Genomic DNA, 18015 nt, shown 5'->3' on the forward strand with positions numbered 1-18015 from the left:
TGTTTAATGATGCACAGTATGTTTTTTGTGGTCTTTAGAAATTTTTCATGCATAGGCAAGTTCATGTTATTTAGGTAACTTTATAGATAAGATAGGCCCATGTTTTTCCTAGTGTAGATTTTCTGACTAGGGTTTGTGGGTTATTATTTAGTATTATGGTACCTGAATTAGTCTCTTGCCTTTATGCAATTTATATTTATGGTAATGTACAACTTTTTGGACATTCATATGATTATGTTTTCTTTAAGGAAGGGTTTCCACATCATTGTATGTGAATTATGTATTTACAATTGAAGGTTTGGGGTTCTGATATGTATGAAAGCCTATTGATAATATATGTGCAGTATTTGTATAGTACTTATGGGGTCTAGTATAGGTCTCTATTTATGCATACATATTAAGAAGTTGAGTCAGGTCTATTTTTTTACCAAGGTGTCTGTTTAATTAACATACTAATAGACACAACTGGATGCTGCAAACAATATAATATTGAAGGGCAATAATTTGATCTCTGAGTACAGTCTTTTGAATCATAGGGTCAATTGTCTTGTTTTTTATATATAATATTGACATTACGATTCGAGAGTCCCCGAATCATTATATGATTAGTATTTGAATTAATACTTGGTGTATTCTGGCTGTAATAAGTCCCACTTGTTATTGGATTTATCCCAGGGGTCCAATATATGACATTTAAGAACATGTTTCTACTTGTTCTTTTATGTTTGTATCACTACAAGATTAGTGTTCATCACTTTTCTGGCATGGTTTATGTTTGTTAAGAGGTACAGTTGTGTACTTTTTATATATTGTGCTTTCATTTGAGGTACATTATTATTGTGTTTCGTTCATATCTCTATCTACAGCACAATAACCTTTGGAGATTACCGCATTTTTTAAATGATTAATGTAAGCGGATGTTAGGTTCTATTACTATTAGAGAGTCCAGATTTTTTTGGATGGACCTTGGAAGTCCTGCTTCCCATTTATATTTTTGGTACCTTGGCAACTCTGTTCATTTGGGGTGTTGGGTTTCTATTTTTTATTTACAGCCTCTTTTGGTGGTTCTATTGTGATAGGAGTGGCCTCATCATTTGCATCAACACATTCCTTTGTCAACCTTTTTTTGGACGCAGCTGTTGCTTTTATGACAATTTATTTGAATACTATTTCTAAGCTGCTATTGTCCTTGTGAATAATATATTTTGGCAGTCGTGGTGCTTTTGATTGACCATTATTGACAGCCACACAATAATTTTATGGTCCATTATTTTGCCATCATGGATTTGTCTAGTCTTATCTCTGGCCTAGTGGCTGATAGAGAGGATTTGAGGGCCTTTGGCTTGAATACAAATAAAGATGGCAATAGAGACTTGTCGGATAATGAGAACCCTGATATCACAAGTCAATATTTAATTGATGACTTGAATAAATCACTCAGGGTTTTACGAGCTAATGTATGGCATAGCAAGCTCTTTAAGGCTTACCAGACAGCGAATATTACCCCTAGGGGTCTTAGGATTAGGATTGCTCCGCATGTGGGTGATGCAGATGATGAACTTACTACTCAATGGGCCAAAATTCAACATGAAGCCACTATGTCTTTTGTGGGTGAACTTTACAAATTTCATAATAGAGCCATTGATAAGGGGTTGTCTGAAATCATGGTTTTGGCTGACAAGTTAAAAAATTTTGAACAAGAACCTTCATTTGAAGGCAAATTGAACAGAGTGGCACAGGATCTGAAAAAATTTGATGCGGAACTAAGGGTACGTAAGATGAAAAAATTTAACAGAGATCAAGATGATTATGCCCGGGGGAATCCATTTTCTTTTCAACCCAAACATGTAAGGTTTAATAATGTTCCTATATCAGATAGGAAAAGAAAAAGACCTAAATCTATCCTAAGGAAAAATAATCAGAATGGTTCTACATCATGTGACGACACATCGTCAGGTACTGATAATGAATCCCTTACAGCAACAGGATCACCATTGCCTAAAAGAAGTCCGGGGGTGGCCCCTTTAGGGGGAAACGTAGAAGGGGTGGGCGGAAACACAAAAAGAATACACAATGTACAGGGGCTCTTGGAGATGGCATTGGGGACTTGAATTCAAACTCTGTCAATAATATTTTGAATCTGTCTGATTTTGTCTTAAATGAGGTTCATGTTAAAATCTTGAATAAAGGCCTTAATTTTATTCCAGGTGCCATCATTTCTGAAGATACATTTGCACAGGATCTGTCCAGTTTTTGTAGATTGATTAATTTGAAATTGTTTTTTGGGGATTCTAGTGTCAATTGTGAAAAGGGCAAATTTACATATCACACATCTAAATTTTCTCCACCCATGAATGCTGTTGTTCACCAATTTCAAAACAGTGTTCTGAAGGATGTGCATTTTCATAGTTCGAGTTTAGCATGGAAGCATAATAATATATCCTATAAGGAAAGAGAAGCTATACTTGAACTTCAGAAAAATAACCAAATTGTGATCATATCAGCAGACAAGGGTGGGGCAGTTGTGATACAGAATTGGGATGACTATAATAAAGAGGCCTTAAGACAATTATCAGACACAAGGTATTATAATTATATGTTACATGACCCTACACTCAGATTCAGCAAGTGTATTGAACTGTTCCTTAAAATGCCTTGGAGGGGCATAATTTCTAAAGACACTTTATTCCAATTAACAATCAAAGACTGCAATTGCCAATACATATATTTTTTACCAAAAGTGCACAAGAATCTTACACACCCACCGGGTAGACCTATAGTTTCGGGCAGAAGATATTTAACTGAACCCCTGTCTCTGTTTTTGACTAAACATCTAAAACCTCTGTTGGGGTGCCTTCGGTCAAGACTAAATGATACCACTAGTTTTTTACAAATCATATCTGATGCTCAGTTGGAAAAAGATTGGTATTTATGCACACTAGACGTATGTGCCCTATACACCAATATCCCACACCAAGCTGGCCTTCGGGCTTTGGCGTATTGGTTGGAATATTCTGGTTTATATGATGTCTCATTTAATGAATTCTTGGTTGACATGGCCAGATATGTCCTTACTTGCAATGTTTTTTATTATAAAGATAAATGTTACTGGCAAATTAAGGGCACGGCAACGGGGGCTTCTTTTGCCCCTATATATGCCGATCTTTTTATGGCTTATGTGGAAACCAAGTTGATCTATGACTCTATCAGAAATATTTTCCTTCATGAATTGGACATTTGGAGACGTTATCTTGATGACATCTGGCTGGTGTGGAAGGGCTCGGAGTCAAGTTTGTTGGCTTTTGTGGAATATTTAAATAACAATGAATGGGGCCTAGGGTTTACGGAACAACATGATGCCCATAAGATGATTTTTCTGGATGTGGTGATATGTAAACTTTCTGATGGTACACTTGAGAGTGAGACATTTAGGAAATTCCCCCAATATAATTCATTGTTACATGCCACAAGTTTCCATGCTCCCCATATAGCCAACAATATTCCAAAATCCCAATTTATCAGAGCCAAACGAATATGCTCTCAACAATCTACGTATCATAAAAATTCGGAGGACCTTATAAACAAGTTCAAGCAGAGGGGTTACAAAACAGGGGTTGTAATTAATGCCATGAGTCAGGTACAAGGTATGGAGCGGAGTGATTTGCTTCAATACAAAGATAGTAATAAGGTTAACACAACATCTGATTCACTGAGACTTACAACTACCTATGGGAGAAACAGTATGGGTTTCGCCAATATTGTTCGGCGTCATTGGAATATTTTGCAGAGTGATCCAGAAGTTGCCAGGATTATCCCTGATAAATGTATGTTTTCATACAGAAATGGTAAAAATCTGAAATCCTATTTTAATCATTATAAAGTCAGTGATATGAGGGGCAGGGGTAAAATACAAACTACTATTTCTGGACAAAGTCTGTATGGTTGTTTTCCCTGTGGTCATTGTGTAAACTGCAAATATATTTGTACTACCAAAGAATTTTCTAGCCGCAATTGTCCTAAGGTTTTTGATATTAATATCTTTTGCAATTGTAGTACGGATTGGGCCATTTATTTGGCCACGTACAAATGTGGTGCATTTTATATTGGCCAGACTTCAAGATGTTTAAGGTTACGCATTTCTGAACATTATAGCAATATTAAACAGAAAAAAAATTACGAATGCACTTTATAAACATCAGTTATCACATTCATCAGCAATATTTCTATTCACAATTATTGATGTGATTCAGGGAGATCGGAAAAATAAAAGTGGTTGGCATGAGATTTTGAACAGAAAAGAAAAAAAGTGGATCATTAAGCTGGGTGGGCTTTTCCCTCCAAGACTTAATGAATATTTATAATGTTTCCACCAATGGGTGTCTATGCTTACATATTTAAATGGCAGGAATCACTGGTTATTCTTGATACACTGATGAAGGCTGTGTAATTTACCAGCCGAAACCGGTATGTGTGTTTTTTCTGCTATGATGCTGTAATTTATTAATACAGTTTTTATCACCAACTGCTGGCTCCATTTGTGTGTTTTTTGATAAAACACAATGGTCACAGCTTTAATTCATGGTCTGGGCTTACAAAAAAACAAACTGAAAGTGACCATTCATCAGGGATAACAGTCTACCATAACCACATCTCTTGAAAGGTTTGTATGGCAAGGTCCTTAATATTTATGGGGAAAAATAAAATTCAAGAAGCATGAGGTAAGCATACTAAATAAATGAATACATACATACATAAATAAGCCATAGTGAAAAACATTATAGCATCATTGTTGGGTAGATAACATTAAGCTGGTGCATGAACAGAAGACAGGGAGGAACAACAGAGAATATATAACAATGTTAAATGCCATCTAAGTCAGAGCCAATGAAGGGCATAAGACAGAGAACTAAGAACTATAACTAAGGGAATATAAATGGATTTTGGTTTGCAGGCTGATTTCTTTCCTGGAACTAATAATGCAGTTACTATAAAACCTGTTTTAATAAGAAAACAAATGCGATCCAAATAAGTTATTTTTATTTTTAATAATATTTTTAATGTATTTATCTTTAAGAAATGTTTGATTGTTTTAATTGTATAATTAATGAAATTATGTGATAGAGGGCTGTTGTCACACAATTTTATAGATGCATTATAAATTGAGTATACTGGATGATTGTTTTTATATGCTCTGAAAAAGGGTATTGACCCAAAAGCATTGCACAATAAAACTCGGGCATTTCAGAAGTCTTGACGTTTTTGTCTTTTGGATACTTTGGTTTTGTTCTCGACTTCGTTCACCACAGGCTTCTGGCTTTTTGGTTTGTCTTGTTATTTATTTTGTTGGATTACCTAATGGTGCTCTTTTACTTAGAATCAAGATATGACATAGCCCAGAACTGAACAAAGGAATACAACTACTGGAACTTCAATGTTAGGCCATTCATTACATGATTTTTAACAGTTCGTAATAATCCTTTATTGCAGCAATTCTCTAATATTACACTGTGGGAGCCATTGCTCATATGAATGACAACTTTATTAATAATATTGATATGTTAAAGAAAAAGATACAAGCTTATAAAAGGTTGCAATGGCAACTGCTAAGCTTTTGTGCTTACTTGGAGCTTGGGACTGTACCACATAGTCTTAGAACCTTGAAAATGCCGGTATACGCTAATACATACCCTGAACTTTTAAAGAAACGGCAGGTGTTAAACTTAAAATTAAGTGCTGCTTATATGGTCTTAATGAATCAGTTCTTTGAGAAAACTGAGAAAGACTTACAGAACGAAATAACTACTTTGGAAAGTGAGCTAGCAAGTATAGCATTTTTTTAAATGTATTTACCATCTTATGTTAGAGAGACTTGCTAGTTATGACCATGAAATGGAAATGAGGAAGCAATGTAAATTATAAAGACATCTGAATAATTTCAGATCTGGGAATATTTTTTCTTGACCAAAAGATAAACGACCTGCCAAAGAAAATCAACAAACTTCTAAAAATTCGTTATATGAGCTGGATAAGTTCAAACTGCCTGTATCAAACCCTGAAAATACCAGTTCTACATTATCCAATAAGGAGTCATGAACTGTTATTTTATCCAATAAAGAAGCATGCAATGCTTCTATGCTACCAACCACCAGCTCTATTTTGTCGATCAATATTGCTGCACCACAAATAGAATTGTTAAATGAGAAGCAACTTCAATCCCAGGTTTTTCAGCCGCTTCCATGTTGTTGTCTTTCGGCTTTTCCCGGTTAGGGGTCGCCACAGCAGGACTCCGGTACGCTAATGATTGGCAGTAGATTTTCACGAACGCCAAGGTGCCAGCTCGACGTTCAACCTTCAGCGAAGGCACACCCATTTACGCATGTCTTTCGAACGTCCACCAAACCGCGGGGAGGACATGCAGACTCCACACAGAAGGCACTCCCCGCACTCCAGCCGAGAACTGAATGGGAGAACCTCTTGCTGTGAGGCAACAACGCTACCACTGCACCACCGCGGCATCCGCTTCCATGCCCTCTGCAATTCTCCCTGCCAGAGAAAATAGAATGATGTCAAAGGAATGCCTGAAGGGGAAGATCGAGAGAATAACAAGAAGGAAATGCAACCAAAAAAAATTATAACAGACCAGAAACACAGAGTCATTCGAATCAGCAAAGGTAACAGCAGACATTTCAGGTCTCTTGATTTCCAACAACACTGTTAACTTACCTGACTTAATTATAATTTCTGATGATGTTTCATTATTGGAAAAGGATTTACAATATATACTTGCCAACGGTGACAGCATAGTTGAAGCACTAACAGATTTAAAGGTCTTTGGCAGGAATCTTAACTTAAAATTAATATTTAAGAACTCTATCCATGGAGAACCATTCCTGTAAGAAGTCTAGCACTTTTATTCCTAATAGTTACCCTATAGTGACTGCTTTTTTAAATGTTTGTGAACAATAATTACTTGGCTTGTATCAACGCAAAGAAAAGCATAAATTGTATAACTTAACTTTTAAAGAAATCCAAACCTTATGAAATTACAAGAAAATAATGACATAATTAAACAGGCTGACAATGGTGGGGCCATTGTAATAATGAACAAGGAGGACTATATTAGTTATATGAGTGACGTTTTAGCAGATGAGAAAGTTTCTTAGGATTGTTATGTCAGTTATTAAAAAACTCATTTAAGATGTAAGCATGACTATTTATGAGATGCAATTAGTGAACGATATTGCTGTAGAACTGTTTAATTTTTTTCAATGTCCCCTGCCCAACTACACCTATTTTATATGGACTTCAGAAAATTCATAAGAACCTTAATCACTCTCCAATGACACCTACTGTCTCAGGTGGAGGGTGGTTGACTGAGCCTGTTTCTATTTATTTGCAATATGTTCTAGGACAATATTTATTCACGGTTAAGAGTTTTATATGCAACACTGGCAATTTTTTAGTTAAATTAAATGAATGGTTTAATTCTACACAATGTTCTGAATTTTTATATGTGACATTGGATATTAATTCACTTTTTACTGTCATTCCTAATTTGGACTTGAAGCTATACATGACTTTTTATGTATGAATACTGTGATGCACAGCAGGGAAATTAGTAGTATTTGTCAACTGCTTGAATTAGTTCTTAATAATAATGTCTGTTTTTGAAACTCAGTATTACCTGCAAACTAAAGGTGTTGCTGTGGGTACAGCAATTGCCAATACCTATGCCAAAATTGTTCTAAATCAGTGGGAGATTGAATACATGTTTAATTCTAGTATAGAATTTACTTCAAAACTTTAAAATTATTCTTTTTAAACCATTTGTGGATGATATTTTTTAGTGTGGAATGGTGATTCATTTGAACTTTTTCAGTCTGTAGAATACCTTGAGAGCACTACCAGTTTTTTAAGATTTAAATGCCATCAATCAAGCAGGGAAATTGATTTTTTAGATGTTAAAATAGAAAATACACTGAATGACATTAGTACTTCTATACACAGGAAAACTATACAAGCTAATCGCTATACACACAGACAAAAGCCATGCATGCACCACGTGTTCAGAGGTATAGTTAAAGGACAATTTACAAGAGTTAGTACACTCAATACAGATCAAATGCAATGTTTAGTACAAATGGATGAGACAAAGATTTTAAGGAAAGAGGCTATGGTGAAGCTATGCTATCAGAAACAGTACAAGAGGTTTTGGATAACAGGAATGGTTTGCTAAACCATTCTTCTCTGATAAGGTGGTGAGTCCTATCTCTGCTAATTCAGTAGTAACACATAGCTCTAGAAATAATAATTTAAGATATGTCACTACATTTGATATAGATGGACGAATGATGTAAAAAGGATAATTTTGAAAAATTGGGACATTCTAGAAGCTATGCTTGAATTGAAACAGTTTATTGGTGAGAAACCTAGTTTCACCTATGGGAATAGTCAAGAATTTAAGAAAAATACTTTGCTGTAAAGACTATGACTTAGTCACAGACTTGAATAAGAATACTATAGGCAGAAGACACTGAACATTCCCCTACTATAACTGTGTTTGTTGTAAATTTATACTTACTGATAATGTTTTTATATACCCATGAACTGGGCAAGAATATGTTTTTACTTGTTTTGCCACATGTAATATCATTAATATAGTATAGCTTGCTATGTGTAATAAATATAGTATAGCTTGCTATGTGTAATAAGTGCTCTGCCTCCTATGTAAGTACATGTGGTTGTAAATTAAAGGAACTAATAATAGAACATTGTTCAGATGATTATTTATTTATTGACATTTGTTGACCGGGAAAGTCCACTGGGGCAATGACTCATTTTCAGTGGAGGCCCAGGGAGAAAAGCTCCAAACAGTCAAAGAAATTTTTACATAACATCAGCTTAACTTTGAAAGTCAAGAAAGTTTTTACACAATGCAAATTGAAGTAGATATAAAAAAACAAATACATATTATAGAGATATACAATACAAGAAAATAAACACAGTGTGCTAGATTTTTAGTAATTCTGTTTGTATATTCTCATAAGTAAGAGTACTGTTTAATCAATTCTATTTATTCAATCACATATATAAAGAAAGCAAGAGAGATTGGATACGAAGACAGATAGTGTAAATTGCAACTATATTAAGTTAGTAAAAGTATTTGTAATGTATAGTGGCCAAAACATTTAAGGTGGTTTAATTATATACGACTACAAGAACAGACAAGGTTATTGAGAGAGTGTTCTTTTAGTGCAAATGTAAATGTTTTTAAAGAGTCTAGTTGAGTAAGAGAGATGCTTAGCAAAGCATGTTGCTGAACATGACAATGGTTATGATTTTAGGTTTAGAGCAACTGATCTAGTGTATAACAACAGCAGAGAATGGGAGACTAACAATGTACTAGAACTATGGGAATATAATTGGACTTTTTGTGCTTGCAGACTGATTCCCTTCCTAGAATTAATACTGTGGTTATTATAAAACCTGTTTTAATAAGAAAACAAATCAGATGCAAAAAGTTCTTTTTGTTTTTAGTAATGTTTTAATGTATTTATCTTTAAGAAATGTTTGATTGTTTAATTAAAGGAGTTATGTGATGGGGGCTGTGTCACATGATTTTGTACAGGTATTAGAAATTGAGTCTGTTGGATGGATGTTTTTTATATGCACTGAAGACGGGTATTGGCTTTACACAATAAAACTTGGTTTTTTCAGAAGTATTGACTTTTTTTTGCATACTTTTCTTGGTTTTGTTCTTGACTTCATTCACCACAGGATTCTGGCTTTTTGGTTTGGGTATAACAGAGAACCTAGTTCCTCACAGGGGATATGCCATTAATGGAAAGAAATTCTAGCAGAGGAAATGTGACACAAGGAGGGTAAACCCACATGTTCTAATTTATTGTCACAGTGGCTCTAACCAAAGAAGATCTAAGTTTAAACAAGTTGTGTAAAAATTAAACAGATTTACAAAACAAGTTTATGATAATTAATAAAAACTTCGCAACTCAAAAATCACTGAAGTTGATGATTCTACAGCAGTTGCACAACTCTAGTGGAGAAATAGTTTTATATCCATTAATCTATTTAAGCATTAGCAAAAGGATAAATTCTGAATTTCATGTTCTTATTATACTCGGAATACATTTCTAATCTACTTTTGCAGAATGATGTGCTAGTAAGTACAGCAAGAAAAATCATACTGTTCTGGAATGAGCCTTCTTTGGGACTAGTTTAGGAGATTTACGGTGGTAGGGAGTAATACATAAAGCTAAGCATTTGTACGACAGCACAAACTCTACAAATGACAAATTGTAAAATTGTAAGAGACCAGGATGAATGGAAAAATGTGCCCCATAGCCACCCATCCAGTTCTGAAGAGTGGCATCTGACTCCTACACTAACCCTATGAACAGCTGCTACACTCCACAGAGATGCTAAGCAAGTAAGGAACAAAAGCAAGTTGCCAGTTATTTATTATATGTAAACTGTACACACCTAAATACAATTTAAAGTTGCCAATCTACCTACTGTATATCACTGGGACATAGGAGGAAACTAGAGTACCTGGAGAAAACTCATGCCAACACAGGAAGGACATAGAGGCTCCACACAGAAGGTATCCTAGCTGAGAACCTCTTTGTTTGAGGCAACAATATTTCAATACTAAACAGCAAACAAAAAGTGTCTGACCAGATAAGATACTGTTTTAAAACATTAATTACTAAAAAACAAGTCTAATCACTGTACTGACCTCTTCTTTGGGGGAACCTAATTTCTTCAACATCTGTCTTGTGTGGAGATCCAATAAGTTGAGATGCATATTCTTAGCAAAGTCTCCTGGATCTTCTTTACTTTTTCGTCCACGCTTCTTTCCTGTGTCTTTTGGCCTTGGTCCTCTCTTTCTGCCAACCTTAGTTCCAGGCATGGGATTTACACTTGATTTGGCAGTGACAGCAAGACCTCTCTGTGCTGTAAATGGTCCACCAGCCTTTCCAATGTTCTGATGGAATATATCCTATAAAAGTGTGAATACTTGGTTTATGTTTTCAAAATCAAAAGCAAAATCTCATACACAGAAACAACCTTCTACAATCCTGCTTATTCTCATTAATAAAGTTAAGCAAATAGTCAACCTTTACCTAACAGGCTAAGGGAGTTTCTGATATGGACAACAAGAGATAAAATTGCATTTCATTGTCATTACTGCATTTATACTTGAATATCAATAAGTATAATTAAAAATTTCAAGGTATTAGGTTACAAACTAACCCCTTGCATCACTAAGTGCATCAAAAATAAGTATCTGGTAAACTTAATTACAAACAATACCTTGAAACATCAAAGATTAATTAAAAATATATATTTTCGGCAAATAAGTGAAAATGAAATCTTACAAGTAACAAATTTTGTGTAAATAATTTCATATATAAAGACATATGAATGGCGAACAAACAAAAACAAAAGTTATGTACTTACTTTAACTATGCATCTGTGCTGTTTGTTACCATCCTTCCTCAACCATTGGGTCTCTGATCCAACCTCAAAGCCAAATTCAGCCACTTCATTAGACTTTGGCTCCGCAGTTCAAGCTCTCCCTTTACCTATAATCTTCTCTTCTCCTGAATTACCTCAGACTGAGTCAGCCTACCAATTATACCAAAAGGATACCCAGTTGTCAGTAAATTCTAAATGAAGTTGTAGGTCAACTACAGCAGGAAGGAGGAGGAGGAAAAGAAAAAAAAGACTGCAGCAAGGCTAATAGGAAACAGGATATACTAGCAGCCCACATGAAAGGAGCTTACAAATAAACAGGAAGGGGACTAAAGGGCAGGAGGGTGAGGAAGGATGAAAGCAGACAATACAGATGCATAGTTATGGTAAGTACATATTTTTTACAAATGTTGTCGTCTTTTTCATCCTTTCTTCAACTGTTGAGACACAGACCCCCAGCTAGAGTAACCCTGGATGATCCTCAAGGAAGGGTATTCAGGAGTACAGCAGAGCCAAATGCTGTCCTATTTCTAAACAAGATATCGAATTTGTAATGAGCTATAAAGGTATGAGCATTATAACATGTAGCAGCTGCACAACAGTCATTTATAGAAGCATTGGAACAAAAAGCAGATGCGGGCATAGATCTGGTGGAATGAGCCTTGGGTGGTTTAGGTTATGTCAGCCCTTTTTTCTTAAACAAAAATTAAATGCAATCAGTAAGCCATCTAGCTAGTTACTTTTGATATAGTCTTGCCCAACTCAGCTTTGGGAAAAAAAAAAAAAAAACAAATGGTCTGATTTTCTGAAATCTTTAGTTCTGCAAATATAGAATGTAAGTTGTCTATGAACATCCAATAGTTGCAGCATGTATTCACCCCCTTGCTGGAAAACCTTGACAATAACACAGGTAGACTGATGGACTGGTTGACAAATGTCTCTTGACACCACCTTGGGTAGGAAGGAAGGGTTTAGTCTGAAAGGATAACGTACTCTTATGAAAAGTTAAAAATGGTGGCTGGGAAGAAAGCAATTGGAGTGCTGATACTTGTCTAACAGATGTAATTATGACCAGGAAAAGAGTTTTCCATGATAAGAAAGTACAATTGTGTAAAATCTCACCATAACAGTAGACACCCTTCTCTTCACTGTTGCAGAATTCATAACCGAAGGATCTCCTGCCAGAGATATCCCAATGTCCAGCCAGTACACCAAAGCACTTAGTACCAAAAGGCACAATAAGTCACATGTACACTCCCTGCACAAGGTGTACGGCATAAAGGTGATGTACAGAGACACACACAGATCTGAAAAATCCCCAGGAGGAACAGAAGGGACAAGGAAGAACATGTGCATCCACAAGGAAAAAAGGGAGAAGAGCCCCTCGGCCACGAGTGCAAGAAAGAACAGGCTAGACCTGAGAGGACAGGAGGGATGGCGCAAATACTGTAATGGTGAAGAGAAAGACATCTACTGTTATGGTAAGATTTTACAAAACTATACTATGCCCTTCCATATCAGGAACCGTTGCAGTAGTAGTAATAACCAAAGGAAGAGTACAAAAGCTAAGAGGAAAACTGTGAGGAGAAACCCATGCACGACATTCCGGGCAAAGCCAGCTTCAGACCTGGAAATGACATCCCCCTTGTAATGCTTAGTGAAAATATGAACAGAAGACCAAGTCGCAACCTCAAAAATGAAATTGATATCCAGCCCCTTGAAAAAAAGCACCACAGAAAGCAACAGCCCTAGTAGAATGAGCCTTTAATGAAGAGGGAAGACATTTACCATGGAAAGAAAAACAAAAAAATGGCCTCAGAAATCCAGAGATGGTTTGCTTAAAAACAGCCAAACCCAAAATTCTGGTATGAAAGGAAACAAAAATCTGCTCAGATTTATGTACAATAGTTTTATCCAAATAATATCTGAGCTGTCTAAGCAAATCTAAGGTATTAAGAACCTGCTCATTGGCAGACTGTAGAGAAGGAAAAAAAAGAAGGTAGATGAATAGACTGATTAAGGAACAACTCATTGACAACCCTAGGTATAAAAGAAGTGTTAGTATGAAGAGACACCCTTTCTCTGTGGAAAACTAAGAAAGGAGGAACAGCCAAGGAGATCCTGAAGTTCAGATACCCTCTTGGTCAAAGTGAGACCCAAAAGGAGCACAGTATTTCCAAGTACAATGTTGTGAGGAAGCTGAAGTAGCAGGCTCAAAAGGAGCCAGAGTCAAATTTTCAAGAACAAAATTGAGGTTCCAGGAAAGGCAGAACAGGCTTCTTGAGAGGCCTGATATGAATGATGCCTTTAAGAACTTGTTTTTATTAATACCTTTATTTAATTATCACTTGCGGCATAGGCAAATTTACATTTACACAAAAGTAATCAAACTGTATTAAATTAAGATTAACAAACATTATACTTCAAATATATTGCTGTATACCATATAACCTAAGCAACATTACAAAAATCATTTAATTCCTGCCCCTTTTTTTAAACAAGAAAAATCCTTATTAAACCATCACTTATGACTTAAGTTCATAGGCTGATACTAGGCTATCTGCCCGAGGGCATTTATAAGCCTAGCCAGAGTGTGTCGGCTTTCACTGCCACATTGATTAATTAACTGATCCTCTGTCAAACAGAGCCAATGAAGTGATCCCGGGGGTGTATTTTCTGTTACCCATCCACTCGTTAAGGTTTCTCTTGAAGAGCGTTAGTGAGGGGCTCTGCCTGATGTAATTTGGAATTTTGTTCCAAAGCATGGGGAATCTCTGTGACAGGAATCTATCCCTCCAGCATGTTCTACTTACTGTTGTAGCAAGGTTTAGCTCACTAGAGCGCGTGGCTCACAGTGACTTGGATTTCTTTAGGTGGAGCATGTCCATCAATTCTGAGTTGGACATGGCTTTGTAAGTCAGGCAGAGATCACCTCTGAGTAAGCGATATGCCACTGAGTACAGCCGGAGTTTTTTCAGTCGGGGTGCTTAGGACATGTGTTTGAGGCCAGTAAACCTCTTGGTGAGGTACTTTTGTGGTCTTTCCAGCTGTTGGCAGTGTCTTGTGAGGTACATCCCAAATCAGATGGGCCACATAGAAGGATTTCCTAACTACTTTGGCAATATGACTGTCAAAGGAGAGATTATTATCTACCTAGGTCCCCAGATCTCTTATTACCTCTTCTGTATTAAGGGAGCTGCCACCTATGTGGTAATTTGTGGGTGTTTTGTTTTTCCCAGATGGGATGACTATGCATTTTTTGGCATTTAGCTTGAGGCCATGACTTAGACACCAGGTGTCCGTCTCAGTAAGGCCCTTTTGGAGGATGTCCGTGTCAGCCGGAGAGTTAATTATGGCTCCCAGTTTGCAGTCATCTGTGAACTTGGTTAGCCATAGTCCTCCTGTGTTTGCCTGTACTTCTGAGAAGTATATGCCGAACAGTGGGGGTCCCAGGACTGAGCCTTGCGGGACACCACTTGTGACTGGTTTAGAGTCGGACCTGGAGCCCGCTATTCTTACCGTGTGAGTTCTGTCTGTAAGCCAGTTGGCAACCCATCTCGTGACGTAGGGGTTTATGTTCAGGCTGGTGAGTTTTTCTGTAATACCAGAGTGGGGAATGGTGTCGAAAGCCTTGGCGAGGTCAAGGTAGGCTGTTTGAACCACCTTTCCCTCATCTATGGCCTTGGTGATGGTCTCGAAGAAGTCAACCAGATTTAGTAGGCATGATCTGCCCTTAACAAAGCCGAACTGGTTCGGGTCAAGTGTTTGGAGGTTTCCAATGTCTTTGTTAATGAGTTCCATGATGATGCACTCCAAAACCTTGCAGACCAGGCTAGTCAGGCTTATGGGGCGATAGTTACCAGGGTCAGTTGTGGCCCGTCCTTTGTGGAGAGGAATAACCGTTGTTGTGCGCCATTCTATGGGCACGTAGCCTATGGAGAGGCTGAGGTTGAACAGCGTGTTTAGGTGGGGGGTTAGTTTGTTCTGTAGTTCATGCAAGACGCAGCCTGGGACACCATCTGGTCCCATTCACGCTGTGTTTTTGGCTTTTGAAAGGGCTGTTTTCACCTGTGCGTCTGTGATTTTTGGGACACTACACTTTTCCGGTATCGTTGTGGGCCTTTTTGGAGGTGAGAGGGGGGGTGAAGTTTGCACTGAATCTATCTGCCAGGATGTTGGCAATATCAGTAGGTTCAGTATATTTTGTGCTATTTTGCACTAGCTCAGTGCATATCTGCAAGTTGCCACTTAGATTCTTAACATAGCTAAAGAAGGCTTTGTGGTTATCTTTTGAATCCTTGGCTATTTTTCTTTCGAAGTTAGCCTTGGATGATTTCACGTGGGACCTTAGTTTTTTACTGATACTGATCAGGGATGTCTTTCCTTCTTGGGATTTGCTTTTTTTCTGAACTAGTTTCCTCCTCCTATTGTATAGTCTGCTTATTGCAGGGGTCCACTAAACTGGTTTCCTTCTCTTAGAGGAGTGAGTCTTGGTTTTGCAGGGATAGCACAATCCATGCATCCTTGTAGGTGCTCATAGAGTGCATTTGTAAACGTTTCTGCATCTTGGGCAGCATTATCCTTTAGCGTGGGGGCTGTGAAACTTACCACCTCTGTCTTAAGTAAGGTGAAGTTTGCTTTAGAAAAGTTTTTTTACTGTGGTTTCCTTAGTTGGGGGTGGTGGTGGGGTGTGGACATCCAGAGTGTAGTCTGATCTGACCAGTGACGTGTTGACCTCCGGTGTGGAACACCTGTCGCCCATGTTGGTGATGACCAGGTTCAATATGTTTACACCTCTGGTAGGGGAGTTTACCAGCTGATCCAGGGCGTTTGAGTTGATGACTTCCAGGAATCGCTGGGCCTGGGAATTTGTACTTGAGTAGTTTTCCCAGTGAATGGTAGGGTAATTGAAATCGCCCAATATCAGGGTGTTCAGTAGGACCTTCATGTTTTCCAGTGTCTCCAGAAAGGTGAAGTGGTGGTCCTGGGTCATGGAGGGTGATCTGTAGCAGGCCACAATTTGCATTGCAGATTTGCCCGATATTAGTTGCACATGGATGATCTCAGAGGTATCATGCTGTACCACTAACCTGGAGGTGTAGGTATCCTTGATGAATATGGATACACCCCCTCCTTTTGTGTTTCGGTCTGTGTTCTGGGGCTGAAAATAGAAGTTATGTTCTTACCATAACGTTCCATGTTAGTTGTCTTCTTCTCGCCTTCTTCTTGCTGGATGGGTTCGGAGCCGACCTCGGCTCCGACTCGGCCACTCTAAAAGCTCGAGAGTTGGTTCCACCGGCTCGAGGCTCCCCTTATATCCCACAATGCTAGGCGAGAGTTACCTCAGATCTCGTTTGTAAGCTAACCCCAGCTTATAAGAGTAACAGTATAACTGTAAAACAGAATCCACCTCTAACAACAGGAAGAAAGAAGGGTGACCTACATCCTGAACCAAGAAATATGCATAATAGCATATGACTAAGAAAGAGGTGGTAGAAAGAGAGGTCACAATCACAACTCCTCTAGGTCTGTCCAGGCCAGGGGGAAGGAGGGTGGGACGCAAGAAGAAGGCGAGAAGAAGACAACTAACATGGAACGTTATGGTAAGAACATAACTTCTATATGTTAAGTCGTCTATCTCGCCTTCATTCTTGCTGGATGGGACCGCGTCCCTAGCACCTTGTCCCGGGTGGCCTAACGGAACAGACTCCTGAGAACAGTGGAACCAAAATTAGCTCTATGCCTAGAAGCTAAATCCAACTTATAATGAGAAATAAAAGTGTGAGGAGTAGCCCAAGTAGCCGCTGCACAAATGGTGTCAATAGGCAGTCTGTCTTGGAAGGCTAAAGAAGTAGCCAAAGCTCTGGTGGAATGGGCTTTAGGTTTATTAGGCAATTTTTGTTGTCTAATTTCATATACCAGGGAAATCAAAGATGTTAGCCATCTGGATAATGATACCTTTGAAACTGAAAGTCCCTTTCTGCTTTCCGCATAGGAGACAAACAGCTGATCAGATTTTCTGAATTGTTTCGTCCTATCCAAATAGTACCTTAATTGACGATGAACATCCAGGCAGTGTAATTTTTGTTCAGACCTATTGGAATACTCTGGGAAAAAGACAGGGAGGTCAATGCTTTGGTTTAGATTTGATGTTGAAACCACCTTAGGCAAAAAGGACGGGTTAGTTCGTAAGGATACTCTGTCCTTATGGAACAAAAGATAAGGAGAACGACAACTGAGTGCTTGAAGTTCTGAAATTCTTCTAGCTGATGTGATAGCCACCAGAAAGAGAGTTTTCCATGATAATAATTTCAAGGAACATGAAGCTGCAGGTTCGAAGGGGAAAGAATCAAAGAAGCAAGAACTAAATTTAGGTCCCAAGGAGAAGGAGGATTTCTTATAGGAGGTCTGAGAAGAAAAACTCCTTTCAAAAAGGCTTTGCAAAGTTTGTGGGACATTAGGGCAGATTCAGAAATACCCACATGGAAATTAGAAATAGCTGCCAATTGAACCTTAAGA

The 18015-nt window shown here is 37.7% G+C and overlaps 1 protein-coding gene across 1 annotated transcript in view; it reads right to left on the reverse strand.

The window, feature by feature from the left end:
- The window catches only part of PHF8 (PHD finger protein 8), a 3148719-nt gene that overhangs the window by 1481288 nt on the left and 1649416 nt on the right, over positions 1-18015 (reverse strand). The window contains exon 12 of the mRNA XM_044080095.1: positions 10757-11020. Within this exon, the coding sequence (XP_043936030.1) occupies positions 10757-11020 (264 nt within the window). The remainder of the gene's footprint in view (positions 1-10756; positions 11021-18015) is intronic.

Source organism: Protopterus annectens, chromosome 8.part0, assembly GCF_019279795.1.
Source record: "Protopterus annectens isolate FY-2018-M chromosome 8.part0, PAN1.0, whole genome shotgun sequence".
Classification (NCBI taxonomy): domain Eukaryota; kingdom Metazoa; phylum Chordata; order Ceratodontiformes; family Protopteridae; genus Protopterus; species Protopterus annectens.